An 18503-nucleotide genomic window follows, 5' to 3' on the forward strand; every position below is an offset into this window, starting at 1 on the left:
TAGGGAGCGATCCATCCCGACGCAGGAAGCGGGGGAGCTCAGGAAGTCAGAGTGTTGATGTAAAACAACTAAAGCTCGTAAATGTTGTCTCAGAAAGTGATTAATAGTTGAACTAAACGGCGTCTAGCAACACGCACGTCTTCATAATCTCACGAGACGTTAACAGCTGTTTAAAAAAACGTCAACTTTGACTCAAGTTGAAGCTTTAATCGTGTTTTAAAAGTGTTGATTCAAACTATTATCTTAGAATTTGTCTAAAAGCTTGCTGAGGTTAGAGTGCATGCTGTGTGTGTGTGTGTGTGTGTGTGTACAAAAGTGACGACACAACAATCTGGTATATTTAACAATATATATTTCCATTGTCAATGTACATTCCTTTTTCGACATAAGCTTTCTTCACAAACAAAAAAAGAGTTGCCATCTAAATAAATACTATATAAAATAGAACTTCAAAATAAATATCTATAAAGGGAACCTTTTTTTTATACGGGGAGATATTTTTTCTTTTTTTCTTCTTCGTTATATCGAAACAAAAAACAAAAAGCACAGATCTCAGTTCTTAAATCCCCCAAAAAACACTGAAACATTGCGAAAGGCGTAAAAGGAATGGAGCGTCATCGCCGCCGCCGCGAGAGACTTTTCCTCTTGTTTGGATTGAAAAGAAATAACAACAACAAAAATAAAATAAAATAAAATAAGCGACACAAAGAAAGGGGCGTGTGTGTGGGGGGGGGGGGGGAGTCACAGCATTGTATAGCAGAGGCACAAAAAAAAGAGAGAGGGGAATTAAAAAAAAATTTGAATCGTTGGATGATTATTCCACACGTTAAAGAATAAAAAGAATAAAATAAAAAAATTAAAATTAAAAAAAGCTAAACTTGAAGTGAAGAGTATTTACTCTGACAGTGACGGAGCTGCGTAAGAAAAGAAAAGAAAGGCAGCGACTGTTGAACAAATAAGAGAGAGGTCCGTTGATTAAGAAAGATGGCACAGAACTACAAAATCCAGAGAAAGAAAGAAAACAAAGATGGTGGAGGGGGGGGGGGGTGGATAGAGAGAGAGAGACAGACTCGTCTTTCTCTCCGTCTCTGTGGTATGACAAGTTTATGCACAGCAGCTGTGTTTGTCAATCAAGGCCAGGGGTGTTTTGTTGGACTATTTCTCAGGGAGGGAAGAAGAAGGAAGAGAGGAAGGAGAGGGGGGGGGGGGGGGGGGAGCGAAAGAGAGAGAAAGAGAGGGAGAGAAAAAAAGAGGAGGGGAGCGAGCTGATACACTGAGCAGCAGGAAGTGGGTTGATCCGGAGGGGCAGCTTGTGTTCCCGTGTGGCTCCATGAGGCCACAGGCTGGAGGCCGGAGCTCCGCCTCCGCCTGCTAATGAGCATCAACAGCAGGAGCTTTCTTCTTCTTCTTCTTCTCCTTCTCCTACTTCTTCTTTTTGTTATTGCCCGGCATACTTTTCTAAATCAAGTGCTAGTGATAGATAGTCATATTCGTGTGTTACCCCCCCTTTCCCCCACCCTCCTCTTCCTCCTCCCTCTCTTTCATTTCTCATTTATTCTCGCAACCTAAAAAAAACACAATCTTTACCCTCAAAATATATATCTAATATATTCTCTATGTATATTTTGTACTGAATTGTAGTTATAACGTACCATGCAATCTTTCCAGGACATTTTTTTTGTGTCAAAGTCTAAAGAACACAAATGTTGTGAAACTATTTACAGCGAATCACACGTCACCTGCATAGCTTCTATTACTAAATATATCCTCAAAACATTTGTGATTCCTCGCCATCAGGCCTCCAGTCGCACAATCATCCCGTTTTGGCACCTTTCTCTCGGACTGAATTGCTAGGTTTTGAAAAATATTGCCTCATACATTCAAGACTAAGGACAGTGTGTGTGTGTGTGTGTGTGTGTGTGTGTTTCTTCTTTTTTTGTGTGACACCAGCTTTGTGCAACGAGACAAATACAGCTGTGAGCTCTACGCCAGGCGCCCTAATGGAAGTTAAGGGTCCAACGTGAAGGAGAGGTGTGTGTGTGTGTGTGTGTGTGTCATGGAGCAGCAAAAGGAAAAGGCCATCTGTATTAAAGGGGCAGGACGCCTTTTAACAACCAACCGCCGCCGCTGTCAAACCCCAATTTGGCAAATGTGCATAACAACTGCGATCGCTCCCGACGGCTGAAGACGAGCTACCTGTACGCGAGCTCCCTTTGGCAAAGTCCGAAGAACGCCGCAAAAATAGACTTTCAGAATAAAAGGCGGCGCGAGCAGAATGTGCGCCGGAGAGCTGAGGTGGTCGTGAATCCTGTGCTTTGAGTACTTTGAGGGGTTTGCGTCTTCCGAAAAACACAAAGGTTGTGCAAGTGGCAGGTTTCGATTTCGACAAAGATATAAACACAACAGCTCTCGCTATGCCCCTCCCCCTCATCCCCCGTTATGTTTCAGTTTGTCGCTAACTCGCTTTAAATTATTCACTATTGCCTTTGTTGTTGTTGTTGTTGTCTTTTTGCGACTAAAATGTTTCTTTGCCTTCTCGTGCAAAGAGGAAGTGGACCCGGCTCTCTCCGGCGGCTTAGAGGTCCACGCGCTTCTGGAGAGGATCGCTGGAGAAGGTTCCCTGAGACGGAGGACTTTGTTTTTTTGTTTGTTTTTCTCTTCTCCTTTTTTTTAACACAATTTCTCTGCGACACATCGACTTCTCGCGCGGCGGCTAACCGCGAGACGAGAGCATGCAGGTCACGACATGCATTACCTCCGAGGTGATCGGGGAGCAGCGTTCAAAAAAACCTTCTGGAAGGATCTCTGGGATTCACCGCCTTAAAAAACAGGAAACACACGGTCACGTGACCCCCTCTCTCTCTCTCTCTCTCTCTCTGCTTTATGCACAAGTAACAATGATGTGAAGTCACTGATGTCTCTACGTCTCTCAGGCTCGTTTCCACACGGCTCCTCCGTGGAGATAAAACGTGTTAGCGGTACCCGGCTAACGTCTTTTGAGCGAAACGAGAGAGCGAGGCGACGCTAAACGACGGCGTTCTAGAGCGAGTCCTAAAGCCCCCCCCCGGTGTGGTGATCACAGGGGGGGGGGGGGGTGGGGGGACAGATATTCATCATCAAATCCCCTTTTATGTTATCTGAGAATCAGCAAAACCGTCTTCTGGTTCGTGAGTGTTACAAAAGTGAAGTCGAGGAATCCGGAGCAGCAGAGCGGTGCGACCACGTCGTGCCTTCGGCCGCCGACAACACCGACACCGGTCCCACGATGTCTCCTTCGTCTTCGTCTTCTTCGTCTCGAGTCGCTCAAACAAACATCAAACACATCTCGGTCGGCCCGCGAGCTTCTGATACCGACCGGGCCGCCGGCGGACGCCAAGAAGCCGCGTGAGTCCCTGTGTTTGTACATAAGCGGCCTCCCGGCGGTTCACGGGGTCGGCGTTGGATTGTCCTCTCCGTGGCGAGTCCCGTCCGTTAGTTAGCGGAGGCTAGCGCGAGCCGCTTGGCCCTCACGACGCCTGCCGCTGCTTCTCCGGCGTCCCGACCGTCGCCTCCACGCCGCCGCCCCGCGGGCTCCTGCAGCGGCAGCCGGGCCGGCTGGCGTTGTCGTAACACTTCTGTCCCAGCTTGGCCAGACCCGTCGCCGGCAGGTAGCAGACGAGGCAGGGCAGCACGGCCGCCAGCGCCGCCATGAAGGCCCAGCGCGCGCAGCAGTGCGCCCGGGAGCACGAGCAGGGCTCGTCGGCGCAGGAGCCCTCGTCGTCCTCGTCCTCGGTGCAGTGGTAGAAGACGCCCTTGACGAGGCACATGCAGGTGGCGCCGTCCACCAGGCTGCGGGCGGAGCACAGGCACTCCTGGTGGCACAGCCAGCAGGAGGGCAGCGTCCGGGGCAGCGTGCACTCGGGGCAGCGGCACTTCCCGCAGCGCTCGCAGAGGAGGAGGTGCTTCTTGTCGGCCGGGGAGGAAGGGATCGGCGCCGACCCCTGCCGGCCCCCGGCGCACACGCCTCCTCCTCCCGCCGCCGCCATCTTTGCCGACTGGAGGTCCGGCGGTTGGGAGGAGGCGGCGCAGCAGGACGAGGAGGACGAGGTGAGGACTTTGGAATCGGGCGAAGCGAAGCAGCCCGGGGTCCGGGCCGCGGCGGCGCTGCCGGGGCCCTGGTGGGGGTGCGGGTTGGCGTGGCGGTCCGCCGTCGGGGTGGGGGCGGCGTGGTCCAGCAGCCGCTGGTCCGACGAGGTGCTGCTGCCGCTGCTGATGGAGCTGGGCCTCCCGCTGAAGGAGATCCACGGGTGGGTGGTGGTGTCGTGGTGGGGCTGCTGCTGCTGGTGGTTGTGGTGGTGGTTGTGGTTGGCCCCGAGGAAGGCTTCCTGGTTCTGACCCAGCCAGTTGACCCTCCGGTTCACGGCCTTGTGGCTCGGCGGCTGCCGGGACACGACGGCGGGGCTGTCGATGTAGTCGTTCTCCGCGTGCGACGCCGGGATGCGGTCGATGGGGTAGACGGTGAGCGGGTGCTGCAGGCGGCCGGACGGCACGCGGCTGTCCAGCAGCGGCTGGGAGGCGAGGGAGGAGGACGCCGCGCCGGGGATGCGGTGGGGGGCCCTGGACTCCATGGGGGGGCCGGTGCCTCGCGCTCTAGAGCGGCATCGGGCAACGCTGCAACGAGAAGAGACAGGCGTTACCGCGGGTTACCCTCCGAGCCGCTTCGCTTCGCCTCGATGTCGCGGAGGAAACCACGAAGAAACAGAACGTGTGTTTAGAACGGAGGCTGACGGGGAACATTGGTTTATTCGTGCGTAAATGTTTAATGTGAGCCGTTTTCAAACAAATCAGGAGAGATAAAAACCGTCATTTTGTTTGACATAATAGAATAAAACTTGTATTTAATCTCACGTGTTGATAATTATTAGATGGTCATGTTGGAAAGTGTCATTTTTAATCCGTTTGATTTAAATTCGCTGCTGTTTCTGCTGATGGCCGAGCAGCGTTTGGTTATTAAACTACGACAACTACGTGACATGAAGTTAACATGTGACACTGAGCGGTGTGAATATGTCTTTAACCAAATCAGGAGGGATACAAAATTCATTTTATTTGACATGAAAGAAGAATCACTCGTCTTATTGTTGAGGGTCGTGTTGTGAAGGGTCATTTCTATCCTCTTAATTTAAATTATGACCAAGCACCGTTAGTCATAATTAAACTACAAAAACTATACTTACAACATGAATGAGTTTTCCATATGGCAGTTATATAACACAAACATGATGATCTAGATTTAAAAAGCAAGATGTTATAAACTGATATATTTCATGAAGTTACACCCATTATTAAATCTTTTAAAACCCTCAAGTCTCTCACAGAAACCTCTCTCCAGGCCGGATTTCTCATCTGAATGTCGAGTATTTTTAACACGATGTTGATCTTTAGCCTGAATAGCAAAGCTCCTCTATTCTCCTCTATTCTCCTCTATTCTCCTATATTCTCCTCCTGACGTTAGAACAATGGGAGTGTGGGTCCTTCCAGAGAGCAGGGAGCACCACAGAGCAGCGCCGTGCATGCAAAAGACTCAAAGATGCAAAACAAGGCAGAGAAAAGAGAAGAGGAGAAGAGGAGGAGGAGAAGAGGAGGAGGAGAAGACTGCCAGCAACTCCAACAACACACACGCATGAATCTGTATTGAATGACACATTAAAAAGACAGTAATACGTCTATAAGTGTGTAACGCGCCTCTTAATACAAATACACATGAATCAGTGCGCATTTGTGAATGGATCTGATTTTGTGAACCGCAGTTCTTTCTATTTTTTTGTGTGAATGAAGCTGCTGCTGCTGCAGGAATCAATGCGCTCCAGTCATGACGAGCATGAATGGAACGGGTTTCATCTTTCATCCCGTCCACAACCACCAGAACCGGCTTCACAGAACACACACACACAAAGATGGTTTGAAGACAATAACCGACGCAGCTCGACCGACATGTCCACACTGACCCACATGCAGCTCGCCGCTCATCCAGACCATAATATGCGTTCTGGGTCGCGTTATTCTCTCAAGGCAACCGTGGATTCTCATATTTTTGTCAAGCACCGGAACCCGGTCGTGCTGTGTGTCTTCAGCAGCTGGTGTATGATCTTATTTTATGAATAACATAGTCGCCGCAGCTCTCGACCGGCCGGCCGCTCGTCGGTCCCCGGACCCCCGGTTGAGAAACCTGTTGCGACATCGCTGGCACACACGACGCGAGCGCTTGTGATCGTCAAAAATATTATAGACCATAATGAGCTCCGAGCCGGAACGGTGCGCGCGTGCGTGCGTGCTCCGGTGCGCGCGTGCGTGCGCGCGTCCCTCCCTTTCGATATGTGAATGGACTGAGTCATAAAAACCGGAGGCGGCCGCTCCACATATTCAAATAGCATGTTGATGGAGGCATCGCTGCAGCTCCGCCGTCATATCTACATGTATAACTATATGACACGAATATATATTCATATATATTAGTACACACACATCGGAACACGGTGTGCCATCGGAGGGGTGCTTTGAATCGGCATCGGGTTACATTGCGTGTAGTCCTCCACCCCGGTGTACCTGCACGGTGTGTCGCTCCTGGCTTCATAAATAAACGCATTAAATACATATTTGTGTATTTTGTGAGGAGTTCGCCGCGCAGGACGAAGGAGCGACCGGGGAGCGACACCTGACGCGGCGAGGGGCTCCGACTCCGACATGTACGGTGTTCACAGTGCACCACCGGGGGAGGGGGGGGGGGGGTTACACGGAGACCGGGATCCGTACCGCTGGTCGTGACAAGAGGTTTTAACGGGGAGAAGAAGCAGAGTAGAAATACGTATCCAGGCTGTCAGGAAGCAGAAGAGTGGCTTCACAACGCGCCGCGGAGCCCTCCACCTCCACCTCCACCTCCGGTGCGACACCGGTGGTTACATATTTACACAAAGTGCAAACACTGGTCGGAGGAAAACAGCTTGTTGCAAACAGTCAGCCCGAGCGCGTTGGAGCCCGAGCCCCAGCGGGAAGAGAGCCGCGCGCAGGCAGCACCGGGTCGTGCAGCCACACACACACACGCACACACTCACACAGACACACACACACACACACACACACACATTTAATAATGACAAAACCACTTACTCTGGTTTCAGGACACAATTCTCATCTCTTCGTTGCGCACGACGTCCTGCGCGCGGCCGGTAGTCCAGTCCGCGCGAGCGAGTAGCTCCACAAATGTCGAGTGCGGGTTAACGTCCGCGCGGCCCGGAGGTGCTCGTGAGTCCCGCGACAGGACGGAGGCGCTCCGCTCTCTGGGCTCCGCTCGCTCGGTGCGTAACAAGGCGACTGCGGTTGTGGACGCGGAGCTTTTGGATATGATGTTGCAACCACGGAGGGGGAGGGAAGTGAGTTTTTTTTTTTATGAATGGGAGGGTAGAGGAAAAGGGAAGGGACGGCACTGCGCAGATGCCTCGGCTTTTTTTTTTTTTTTTTTCCTTCTCTTTTTTCCCCCTTTTTTTGTGTGAATGGGAGGGCAGAAGCGACTCGGGAGGGCTGACATGCGGAGGTTACATTTTATGAATGGGGAGGAACTCCGAATGGGTATTGCGCAGGCGCGACGCCGAGAATTTCATGAATGGGAAGAAATGGCGAATGAGGAGTGTGAGGAAATAAGGAGGTGTGTGTGTGTGTGTGTGTGTGTGTGTGTGTGTGTGTGTGGGGGTCACAAGGGCAATGTCAGGACTGATTTACATAAAGCTCGTCGGCTTTATTTTAATCTGTTTATTTATTTATCGAGGCAGCTCGCGCGCGTCCTGCAACATCAAAGATAGACGTGAGGACGGCGCTTTTGTGTAATACATGGAGGAGAGGGGGGGGGGGCTACATCTGCAATGAATTAATGTATTCTTTTCCATTGCTGTGCAAATCCGATCTTTTAATATTGTTTCCATGCTGATGCATTTGAGTGACCTACATGTGAAGGAGACGCCGCGTCTCGAGCGAGGCCGTCCATCTCCAAGGATGACGCGTGTGTCTTTAACGTGTTTATGGATCATAGTTTAATCATCATCGAGATCAAGAGGAGCTTTCGGATCACAGGCTGCGGCTCAATTAGGCTAAATAATGACGGCGTGTCGTCCTGCTCCACGGAGGACGGGCCCTTCCTGCCTCTGCAACAATGCAGGTATGAGCTGCTATACAAGTGTAAAAAAAAACCGGAGAGGAGGGGGAGGAAGAGAGGGAGGGCAGGAGGAGGAGGAGGGGGGAGGGGGAGGGGGGGGGTTATAACGCCTACTCTGAAACGCAAACCAGCATGAGGGCCGGCAGGATTCACAAAAGGACAGGATGTTGTTGATTTGTACCGAAACCACACGGAGGAAATGAGTGTGAGTTTCCTTTCTCTCTGACATCCCTGTGTGTGTGTGTGTGTCTCCCCCCCTCTCCCCCGCCCCTCCCTCAGCTTGGGGCTTTTTAACCAGTCAAAGGTTAACAGTTGCCCCATTATCCGTTTGCACACATCGCCATGGTAACCACTACACCTCCAAGTTGACAGAGTTTTTTGGGGGAAAAAGGAAATAATTTAATTCATTTGAATTTTGCGGATGAATCCGAGTTGCAGGTACCTGAAACACGGCGGTAACACACACCGGGGACACATGATTCAATCAGCGCGTTGGCCTGGTCACACTTTACGGGGCACGGCCTCCGGTTCCTGGCGGATTCTGTATAATTCATGCCTGTGGGAACTGAGAGGGTTTGTGACCTTATCATGCATTTAGCTTTATGTTCCCCTTTTGTCATATCAGTTAATAATAATATATATTAACATATTCAGTTTATTTTATTTTGTATCGCCCATTTTCACAAATTAGAAACTCCCCTCAGAGACTTTACAATCTGTACATATAGACATCCCTGACCTTTGACCTTTGACCTCACATGGGATCAGGAACAACTCCCAAACAACCCTTCATGGTAAAAGGTCAGAACCCTTGAGGAGAGAACAGAGGAGGATCCCTCTCCAGGATGGACAGGTGTCATAGATGTCATGTGACCAGAAGGAATCATTACACACTAATTAAAACACAGGAACAACACAATGAAGATGACAGAGTGGATGAAGAGTTGGTAGTCGGCATATTCCACCATCCAGACCTCCACCATCCATCAGGTGGAGGTAGAGAGGAGGAGTGAATATGAGTTGATCGTCAAGCCCTTTGTGGCACATTTTGTGCTATATTATTGAAAAATGACTATTCCTACAACTCTTTTACACATGGAAAATATAAATATGAGAATATGACTGAACATAAACAGTCCCTCTGGGAGACCGATGAGGTTTCAGTCCTCAGTTTGACCGTTGATTCTCCTCCGCGGTGTCTTATGTTCAATATATAATAAGTATTGTTATACAGTGTCACTGAAATCAGTTTTACAAATCAAGATGATGCAACCCAGAACCTTCATCCTCTAATCACACGCAGCGCTGCACAATGTGACGCTGGAGGAGCCGTTTATGCAGGACCTCAAATGAGCTAATTTAAAGAAGTCAGTTCCTCTGTTGTTATTTCTCTCTCTCTCTCTCTCTCATACTGGAGGTGCCTGCAGGTTCCTGAGCCCTGCTGTGCGTCTCGCAGGCTTCGGCCCACACGACTTGCCGTTGAATCGTAGATTTCTTGTCGGTGTGATCATCCAGGCGTATACATGCACGGAAGGGAAGGCCTAGATTTGTCTCCAGAGTCTTCCCCTCCCCTCCCTCCCTCCCTCCTCCCTCCTCCCTCCTCCCTCCTCCCTCCTCCCTCCCTCCCTCCCTCCCAGCCTTCCTTCCTGCCACATCTGCTGGCTGCTGCTGTGATCTGGAGGTTTTCTAATGCACAGCCCCATCTGCTTCCACTGCACACCGAATCTAAATCTAACACAACACAGATTATTTGTACTTTTAATCCTCTTATTTCTACCCCAAAAAAAGCCCAGTTGCACTTTTATTTCCAGGTATTGTTTTTCCTCCAGACTGAACCACAGATCTCTCAATAAAACCACAACACCAACGACCTTCTTGCTTATAAATCTATCACTTCTCCCTAATCTATTGGCTTTGTCGTGTATTTCCTGATTGACCCAGAGACACCACAACTTGAGAAAAGCTGCTAATTGTTCCATGCATGTGTGTATTTGTGTGTCTGTATCTGTGTGTGTGTGAGTGTGTGTGTGTGCTTGAATGCAAATCCCAACGAGGGCTCTTACAGAGAGCTCACAGCTCACATCAAAAGCTTCCTGTTGCAGGTGAGCCATCTTCACTCCCCCCCCCTCCCCCCCAATACGCATCAATCGAAAGAGGCCGACTTCCTGAAAGCCTTAAAAGTGCATTTCACACCCGCTCACCAACATCTGCACAACTTTCCCTCAAAGACACGACATGAAACCCTAAAAGAGAGCTAGACTCATAAACGTATCTCAAAGAGAGGGGGTGTAATGTTGTTTTACGGTATTTAAAAAACACTTCTACAACATGACGGTGTCTTGGTGCGCGACTCTTGCACCTTCCGCCAAAAAAAGTTCCTCGTTTGTTTGTGAAAACATTCTTTGGCAATAAACCTGTTTCTGATTCTGATTCTGATGAAGTAACCAGCAGCTCTTTTTGAAACATATTTCTGGAGCAGATGTGGAGCGGCGTCACACATTAATACGCCAGTTTTTAAAACTATTTCCTCACCATGTGACACAACCGAAGCAGTCTGAGATAAATGCAACGTGTTGCAACCCCTCGGGGAAGTCCGTCTCTGTAGAGGCGTGTGACGCGTCTGCTGCGCTCGCTTCCTGTAAATATTTATTCTGTTCAGGAACGTTGAGCAACCCCCTTCTACCTTCTGGCCCTCTGAGGCCTTCAGGAGGTTCCTCCTCCTCCTCCTCCTCCTCCTCCTCCTCCGCTCACTCCTCCTGGAGACGTTCTTCTTCCCGGTCGTGCAGCAGAATGTTTGAAGGATGTTGATGACGGATGAAAGGGACACTGCAGTTCATTTTAAACTATTTAAAAAACCAACGTTTTGATGATCAATCCATCATGTTTAATCAGAGTAAACTCAACGACTGCGTTCAAGCAAATTGGTGCAATCACTAGAATTAAATCATTTATACTTTCACCCCTAACCATGCACCTCTTGCTCAGCTTATACACATATATATATATATATACATAAATATACATATTTAAATATATATTTGTATATGTATATTTATATATTTATTTATCTATTAATATATATATATTTTTAGATATATTTATTTATTTATATCTATTTATATTCATATATATAAATATATATATATATATTTATATATATATATATATTTATATCTATATATTTTTAGATATATTTATTTAATTAGATATATTTATATCTATATTTAAATATATAGATATAAACGTATACATATATATATACAGGACTGTCTCAGAAAATTAGAATATTGTGATGAAGTTCTTTATTTTCTGTAATGCAATTAAAAAAACAAAAATGTCATGCATTCTGGATTCATTACAAATCAACTGAAATATTGCAAGCCTTTTATTCTTTTAATATTGCTGATTATGGCTTACAGCTTAAGAAAACTCAAATATCCTATCTCTAAATATTAGAATATCATGAAAAAGTATACTAGTAGGGTATTAAACAAATCACTTGAATTGTCTAATTAACTCGAAACACCTGCAAGGGTTTCCTGAGCCTTGACAAACACTCAGCTGTTATAAATCTTTTACTTGGTCTGAGGAAATATTAAAATTTTATGAGATAGGATTTTAGAGTTTTCTTAAGCTGTAAGCCATAATCAGCAATATTAAAAGAATAAAAGGCTTGCAATATTTCAGTTGATTTGTAATGAATCCAGAATGCATGACATTTTTGTTTTTTTAATTGCATTACAGAAAATAAAGAACTTTATCACAATATTCTAATTTTCTGAGACAGTCCTGTATATATGTATATATATATATATAAATATATATATATATAAATATAAATATATATATATATATATATATATATAAATATATATAATGGATAAAAGGCAGAAATATATAAAAAGGTGCAATAAATAAGACCTTCAGTTTAAAAATATTAAAAAACAAAACATTATGGACCCAAAGTGATGAGCGTTGCTGTTGTTTTAAAGACGTCTGTGTGTCTGCAGGGTCGTCTGTTGTGATGAGGTCAGCAGCTGGCCGGGCCGGGCCTGGAGAGGTGATCGTGAGTCCTGCAGCTTCCAGCCCAACAGGAGACGACCTGCTCTGCCTTTATTTATTAATATACAGCTGATTACTGCAAATTGAGTCATTAAATAGTGCATATTTTATTGGAGAGCAGTCGAAATAGTTTGAATGTAACAATTGAAATAGTTAGTTAGATAAACAGCTAAAAGTATCGGATATTGAAATAGTTAACGGAAAGACGTTGAATTAATAAGTTTAACTAAAGGTCAAAGTGACGAATAGACAACATAAACTAAAATAAATGGACAAGTTGTCCTCCAGGTGGGAGACAAAAGCAACCAAACACTGAATGAAATGATAAAAAAGGCGAATCAATATTGTGTCATTTCTAATAACTTATTGAGGACATATTTGGAACCCGGGGGGTGGTGAAGATGAAGGTACTTGAGCTCTTCAGTACACGATGGGTTGTTCCTTCAGAAGTTTAACAGTAAAGATGCTTCAGGGCCAAAAAGCTCCAGAATGATCAGAAGCATTGAAAAACATTGAAGCTCAGACTGTGTGAACATCCTGAGTTTCCCTCCAGGGAGAGAAGCTCTGGCCCACGGGCTCCAGGCCGCTTCCACTCCTCAAATATTGACTTCCTCCCTCGCCGCCGCCGCCCGCCCGGTCAGGAGGCGTGTTTGTGTGTTTGTGTGTTTGTGTGTTTGTGTGCTCAGAGTCGGGAGAGGTGTGCGGTGAGAGAGGGAGGAAGAGGGGGTCGCATGAATCTGTGTGTCCACATCCTTCAAAATAAAGAGTTTGATGACTTTGGCCTCCCCTATTGCCCCGTAATAAGCTAAATTAGATATAATTCACTTTAAATTACTGTAATGGAAAAACAACACAAGAAGCCAGATGAGCTTCGGTGGCTCCGCTGCTTTAGGAATTACACAACAGGTTTTTTACTCGCTATTATATTAGTTTTAATCACATTTATATGTGTAAACTTTGAAAAATGTGTTTGTGTGACATTCTGATTCTCAAGAGTCTACCATATGTTTTTTAATCTTCTTTTAATTCAAGTTACAATGAATAAAACATTGAAAGATATATTACAAAGAATCACCTCACAATCCTAAATCTATGATGTCTTCACTCAGACTTTTATTAGTAAGTCTCCATGTTTTGAAGATTCATTTAAAACTATTTTTTTGCCTGTAATGTAAAAAAAAAAAAAACGTTTTAATGATCAATCCATCATGTTTAATCAGAGTAAACTCAACGACGACATCCAAACAAATTGGTGCAATCACTAGAATTAAATAATTTCTACTTTCCCCCATATATATATATATATATATCTTTATTCCACATTAGTCTAAAAGGATCTTTTGCACGAGCATTGGACATTTTGGATGGCCAGTAATTTGCCGTGGTTCCGCAGGAGGAAGTGGGTTTGGTGGATCAGAGAGTCACACCCATTGTCAGCAGCAGGCGGTCCACATCAGCCCAGAAGGACCTCGTTGTTGTTCTTGTCCCAGGAACTGTGGCCTCCTCACCTGGTCCGGGTCGGTCATACTTCTTACTTCAGACAACTCGGGGAAGCTCACGCCGTTCATCAGACGCCTCGCTATGTGCTATTACTGGCAAGTTACATTGAGCCTGGGCCCTCGAAATAGTTGCCTTAAAAATAACTGCAAAACATTCTACAGAGCCCCGTTATGAAGATCTCCCAGAATGCCTTCTGAAAAGATTATTACAAAAGTGCCCCATGTTTAACTTAAGGTCACTGTGATTACTGATCAGTGATGTTTACACACTGTTTGTTCCACTGCCACCAGGAAGAAGATTCAGGACTATTAAAACCTGGACTAACAGGCTGAGCAACAGCTTCTTCCCTGGAGCGGTTTCCTCCATCACCCATGTAATTAATGTAATTAATTTAAGTCATTTAATCAATTTAATAAATTTATTATTTTTATTTAATTTGTTTTACTTATTTAATTACATTTATCTATTGTATTCATACATTTCATTTATTTTAATTTCCTTTTTTAATTTAAAAAAATTACATCTTTATTTATGTATTTGTATTTATTTATTTTTTAAATGTCCTGTCTTTAATGTCTGCATCCATGTGTTTACCTGTTACTGCTGTGTGCTAACGGATGAGTCGCCAACTTGATTTCGTCTTCACCGTGACGATGAACTTCCTCGTCCCACATGAAGGAATGCTGGACGACACCTGAGGATCTCTGGTTTGGAAACAAGCGACCTTGAGGTCAGGTGGACCATGTTTCTCCTGGATGACACGGCGTCCACGTTGATGAGCATCTGCCCTGTATCCATGTCAGCTGCTCTGCTGCTGACCTCTGACCTCTGAACTTCCTGCAGCCGGTCGAAAAGAAGATGAAAGGATTCCCCCGAAGCGATCAATAAAACCATCTCATCAAAACACGGCGAGGATCCGGTGCTCTGCACTCCATCGTTGGGACCGCACAACGCACATCGCACAACGCACATCGCACAACGCACATCGCACATCGCACAACGCACAACGCACATCGCACAACGCACAACGCACATCGCACATCGCACAACGCACATCGCACATCGCACAACGCACATCGCACAACGCACAACGCACATCGCACATCGCACATCGCACAACGCACAACGCACATCGCACATCGCACAACGCACATCGCACAATGCACAACGCATATCGCATATCGCATAACGCATATCGCATAACGCATAACGCATATCGCATATCGCATATCGCATAACGCATAACGCATATCGCATATCGCATATCGCATAACGCATAACGCATATCGCATATCGCATATCGCATAACGCATAACGCATATCGCATAACGCATATCGCATAACGCATATGCACAACGCATATCGCATATCCGGCAACGCATAACGCATATCGCATAACGCATAACGCATATCGCATATCGCATAACGCATATCGCATATCGCATATCGCATAACGCATAACGCATATTGCATATCGCATAACGCATATCGCATATCGCATATCGCATAATGCATAACGCATATCGCATATCGCATAACGCATAACGCATAACGCATATCGCATATCGCATAACGCATATCGCATATCGCATATCGCATATCGCATAACGCATATCGCATATCGCATATCGCATAACGCATAATGCATATCGCACAACGCATATCGCATATCGCATATCGCATAACGCATATCGCATAATGCACATCGCATATCGCATAACGCATAACGCCAACGCATAACGCATATTGCACAACGCATATCGCATATCGCATAACGCATAACGCATATCGCATATCGCATATCGCATAACGCATATCGCATATCGCATAACGCATAACGCATATCGCATATCGCATAACGCATATCGCATAATGCAACGCCAACGCACAACGCATAACGCATAACGCATAACGCATATCGCATAACGCATAACGCATATCGCATAATGCATATCGCATATCGCATAACGCAACGCATATCGCACATCGCATATGCATACGCACATCGCATATCGCATAACGCATAACGCCCAACGCATAACGCATATTGTACAACGCATATCGCATATCGCATAACGCATATCGCATATCGCATAACGCATATCGCATATCGCATATCGCATAATGCATATCGCATATCGCATATCGCATATCGCATAACGCATAACGCCCAACGCATAACGCATATTGCACAACGCATATCGCATATCGCATAACGCATAACGCATATCGCATATCGCATATCGCATAACGCATAACGCATAACGCATATCGCATAACGCATAACGCCAACGCATAACGCATAACGCATATCGCATAACGCATATCGCATATCGCATATCGCATAACGCATAACGCATATCGCATATCGCATAACGCATAACGCATAACGCATATCGCATATCGCATAACGCATAACGCATAACGCATATCGCATAACGCATATCGCATAACGCATAACGCATAACGCATAACGCATATCGCATATCGCATAACGCATAACGCATAACGCATATCGCATAACGCATATCGCATAACGCATAACGCATAACGCATATCGCATAACGCATAACGCATATCGCATATCGCATATCGCATAACGCATATCGCATAACGCATATCGTACAACGCATAACGCATATCGCATATCGCATATCGCATATCGCATAACGCATAACGCATATCGCATAACGCATAACGCATATCGCATATCGCATAACGCATAACGCATAACGCATAACGCATAACGCATATCGCATAACGCATAACGCATAACGCATAACGCATATCGCATATCGCATAACGCATAACGCACAACGCATAACGCATAACGCATATCGCATAACGCATATCGCATATCGCATAACGCATAACGCATATCGCATATCGCATATCGCATAACGCATATCGCATAACGCATAACGCATAACGCATATCGCATAACGCATAACGCATATCGCATATCGCATAACGCATAACGCATATCGCATAACGCATATCGCATAACGCATAACGCATAACGCATATCGCATAACGCATAACGCATAACGCATAACGCATAACGCATAACGCATATCGCATATCGCATAACGCATATCGCATAACGCATAACGCATAACGCATATCGCATATCGCATAACGCATATCGCATATCGCATATCGCATAACGCATAACGCATAACGCCAACGCATATCGCATATCGCATAACGCATATCGCATAACGCATAACGCATAACGCATATCGCATATCGCATAACGCATATCGCATATCGCACATCGCACATCGCACAACGCACAACGCACATCGCACATCGCACAACGCACATCGCACAACGCACAACGCACATCGCACATCGCACAACGCACAACGCACAACGCACAACGCTCATCCCTCACTTGGCCTCCTGTCTCTGTTTCCACAGTTAACCGGCTGGTTGATATTATGTCTAATTCCGGGCCTGTAATTAGTGTGAAGCCTGTTCGGTTCTGTCTGGGTCAGTGTTGAGACTGCGTGTACGTGTGTGTGTGTGTGTGTGTGTGTGTGTGTGTGTGTGTGTGTGTGTGTGTGTGTGTGTGTGTGTACGTGTGTGTGTGTGTGTGTGTGTGATGTTAGCCAGCATCACAGGATGGCATGGCGTTCTAAGCTGAACCACAAATGGAGGGCAAATAAAAATGGTCTTAGTCACACACACACACACACACACACACACCCACAAACAGACACACACAACGCTTGTGCCAAGGATACCCAAGAAGTCATACGCACAAAAAATACATAAATAGCAAAGAACAACCAATTTGGGGTCAATGGTTCTTCACGAGGCCACCACAAAATACACACAGAATACACACAAAATACACACAGAATACACACAAAATACACACAAAATACACACAGAATACACACATCACTCATATTAAAAGTGACGGATGAGCCAAACTAAGCAGGCAGAGACTTTTAAATTGAGTGGAATGCTAATGATCCGTAGCCCACCAGCAACGCTCGTTAAATCAAAGAAACTATAAATAAATCAACATGTGAGGCTCAGAGCTGCTGAAGTTAAACTAACTCTGATGTTAAACTAACTGAAGTTAAACTAACTCTGATGTTAAACTGACTCTGATGTTAAACTAACTGTAGTTAAACTAACTCTGATGTTAAACTAACTCTGAAGTTAAACTAACTCTGAAGTTAAACTAACTCTGATGTTAAACTAACTCTGACGTTAAACTAACTCTGAAATTAAACTAACTCTGACGTTAAACTAACTCTGATGTTAAACTAACTCTGATGTTAAACTAACTCTGAAGTTAAACTAACTCTGACGTTAAACTAACTCTGATGTTAAACTAACTCTGACGTTAAACTAACTCTGATGTTAAACTAACTCTGAAGTTAAACTAACTCTGACGTTAAACTAACTCTAATGTTAAACTAACTCTGATGTTAAACTAACTCTGAAGTTAAACTAACTCTGACGTTAAACTAACTCTAATGTTAAACTAACTCTGATGTTAAACTAACTCTGAAGTTAAACTAACTCTGACGTTAAACTAACTCTAATGTTAAACTAACTCTGATGTTAAACTATAAACTGTATTTGTGTGTGTGTGTGTGTGTTTCTGTGTGTGTGTGTTGGGGTGTGTGAGTGTCTGTGTTTCTGTGTCTGTTTCTGTGTGTGTGTCTGTGTGCGTGTGTGTGAGTGTGTCTCTGTGTGTGTGTGTGTGTGTGAGTGTGTCTGTGTGTGTGTTTGG

At 45.6% G+C, this 18503-nt stretch overlaps 1 protein-coding gene across 1 annotated transcript; it reads right to left on the bottom strand.

Annotated features, from left to right (window-relative positions):
* Positions 1 to 335: 335 nt before the first annotated feature.
* Positions 336 to 7361, bottom strand: spry4 (sprouty homolog 4 (Drosophila)). Its single transcript, XM_056442955.1, has 2 exons — positions 7147 to 7361; positions 336 to 4650 (listed from the first exon to the last, which is right to left on the bottom strand). The coding sequence occupies exon 2, from the start codon at positions 4605 to 4607 to the stop codon at positions 3507 to 3509; it is 1101 nt and encodes a 366-aa protein (XP_056298930.1). The 5' UTR covers positions 4608 to 4650; positions 7147 to 7361; the 3' UTR covers positions 336 to 3506.
* Between the last annotated feature and the right edge of the window lie 11142 nt (positions 7362 to 18503).

Source organism: Pseudoliparis swirei, chromosome 3 (genome assembly GCF_029220125.1).
Source record: "Pseudoliparis swirei isolate HS2019 ecotype Mariana Trench chromosome 3, NWPU_hadal_v1, whole genome shotgun sequence".
NCBI classification, from domain to species: domain Eukaryota; kingdom Metazoa; phylum Chordata; class Actinopteri; order Perciformes; family Liparidae; genus Pseudoliparis; species Pseudoliparis swirei.

Bases quoted from the DNA above. Each gene is read 5' to 3' on its own strand.
- spry4 (XM_056442955.1), bottom strand. From the start codon at position 4,607: ATGGAGTCCAGGGCCCCCCACCGCATCCCCGGCGCGGCGTCCTCCTCC.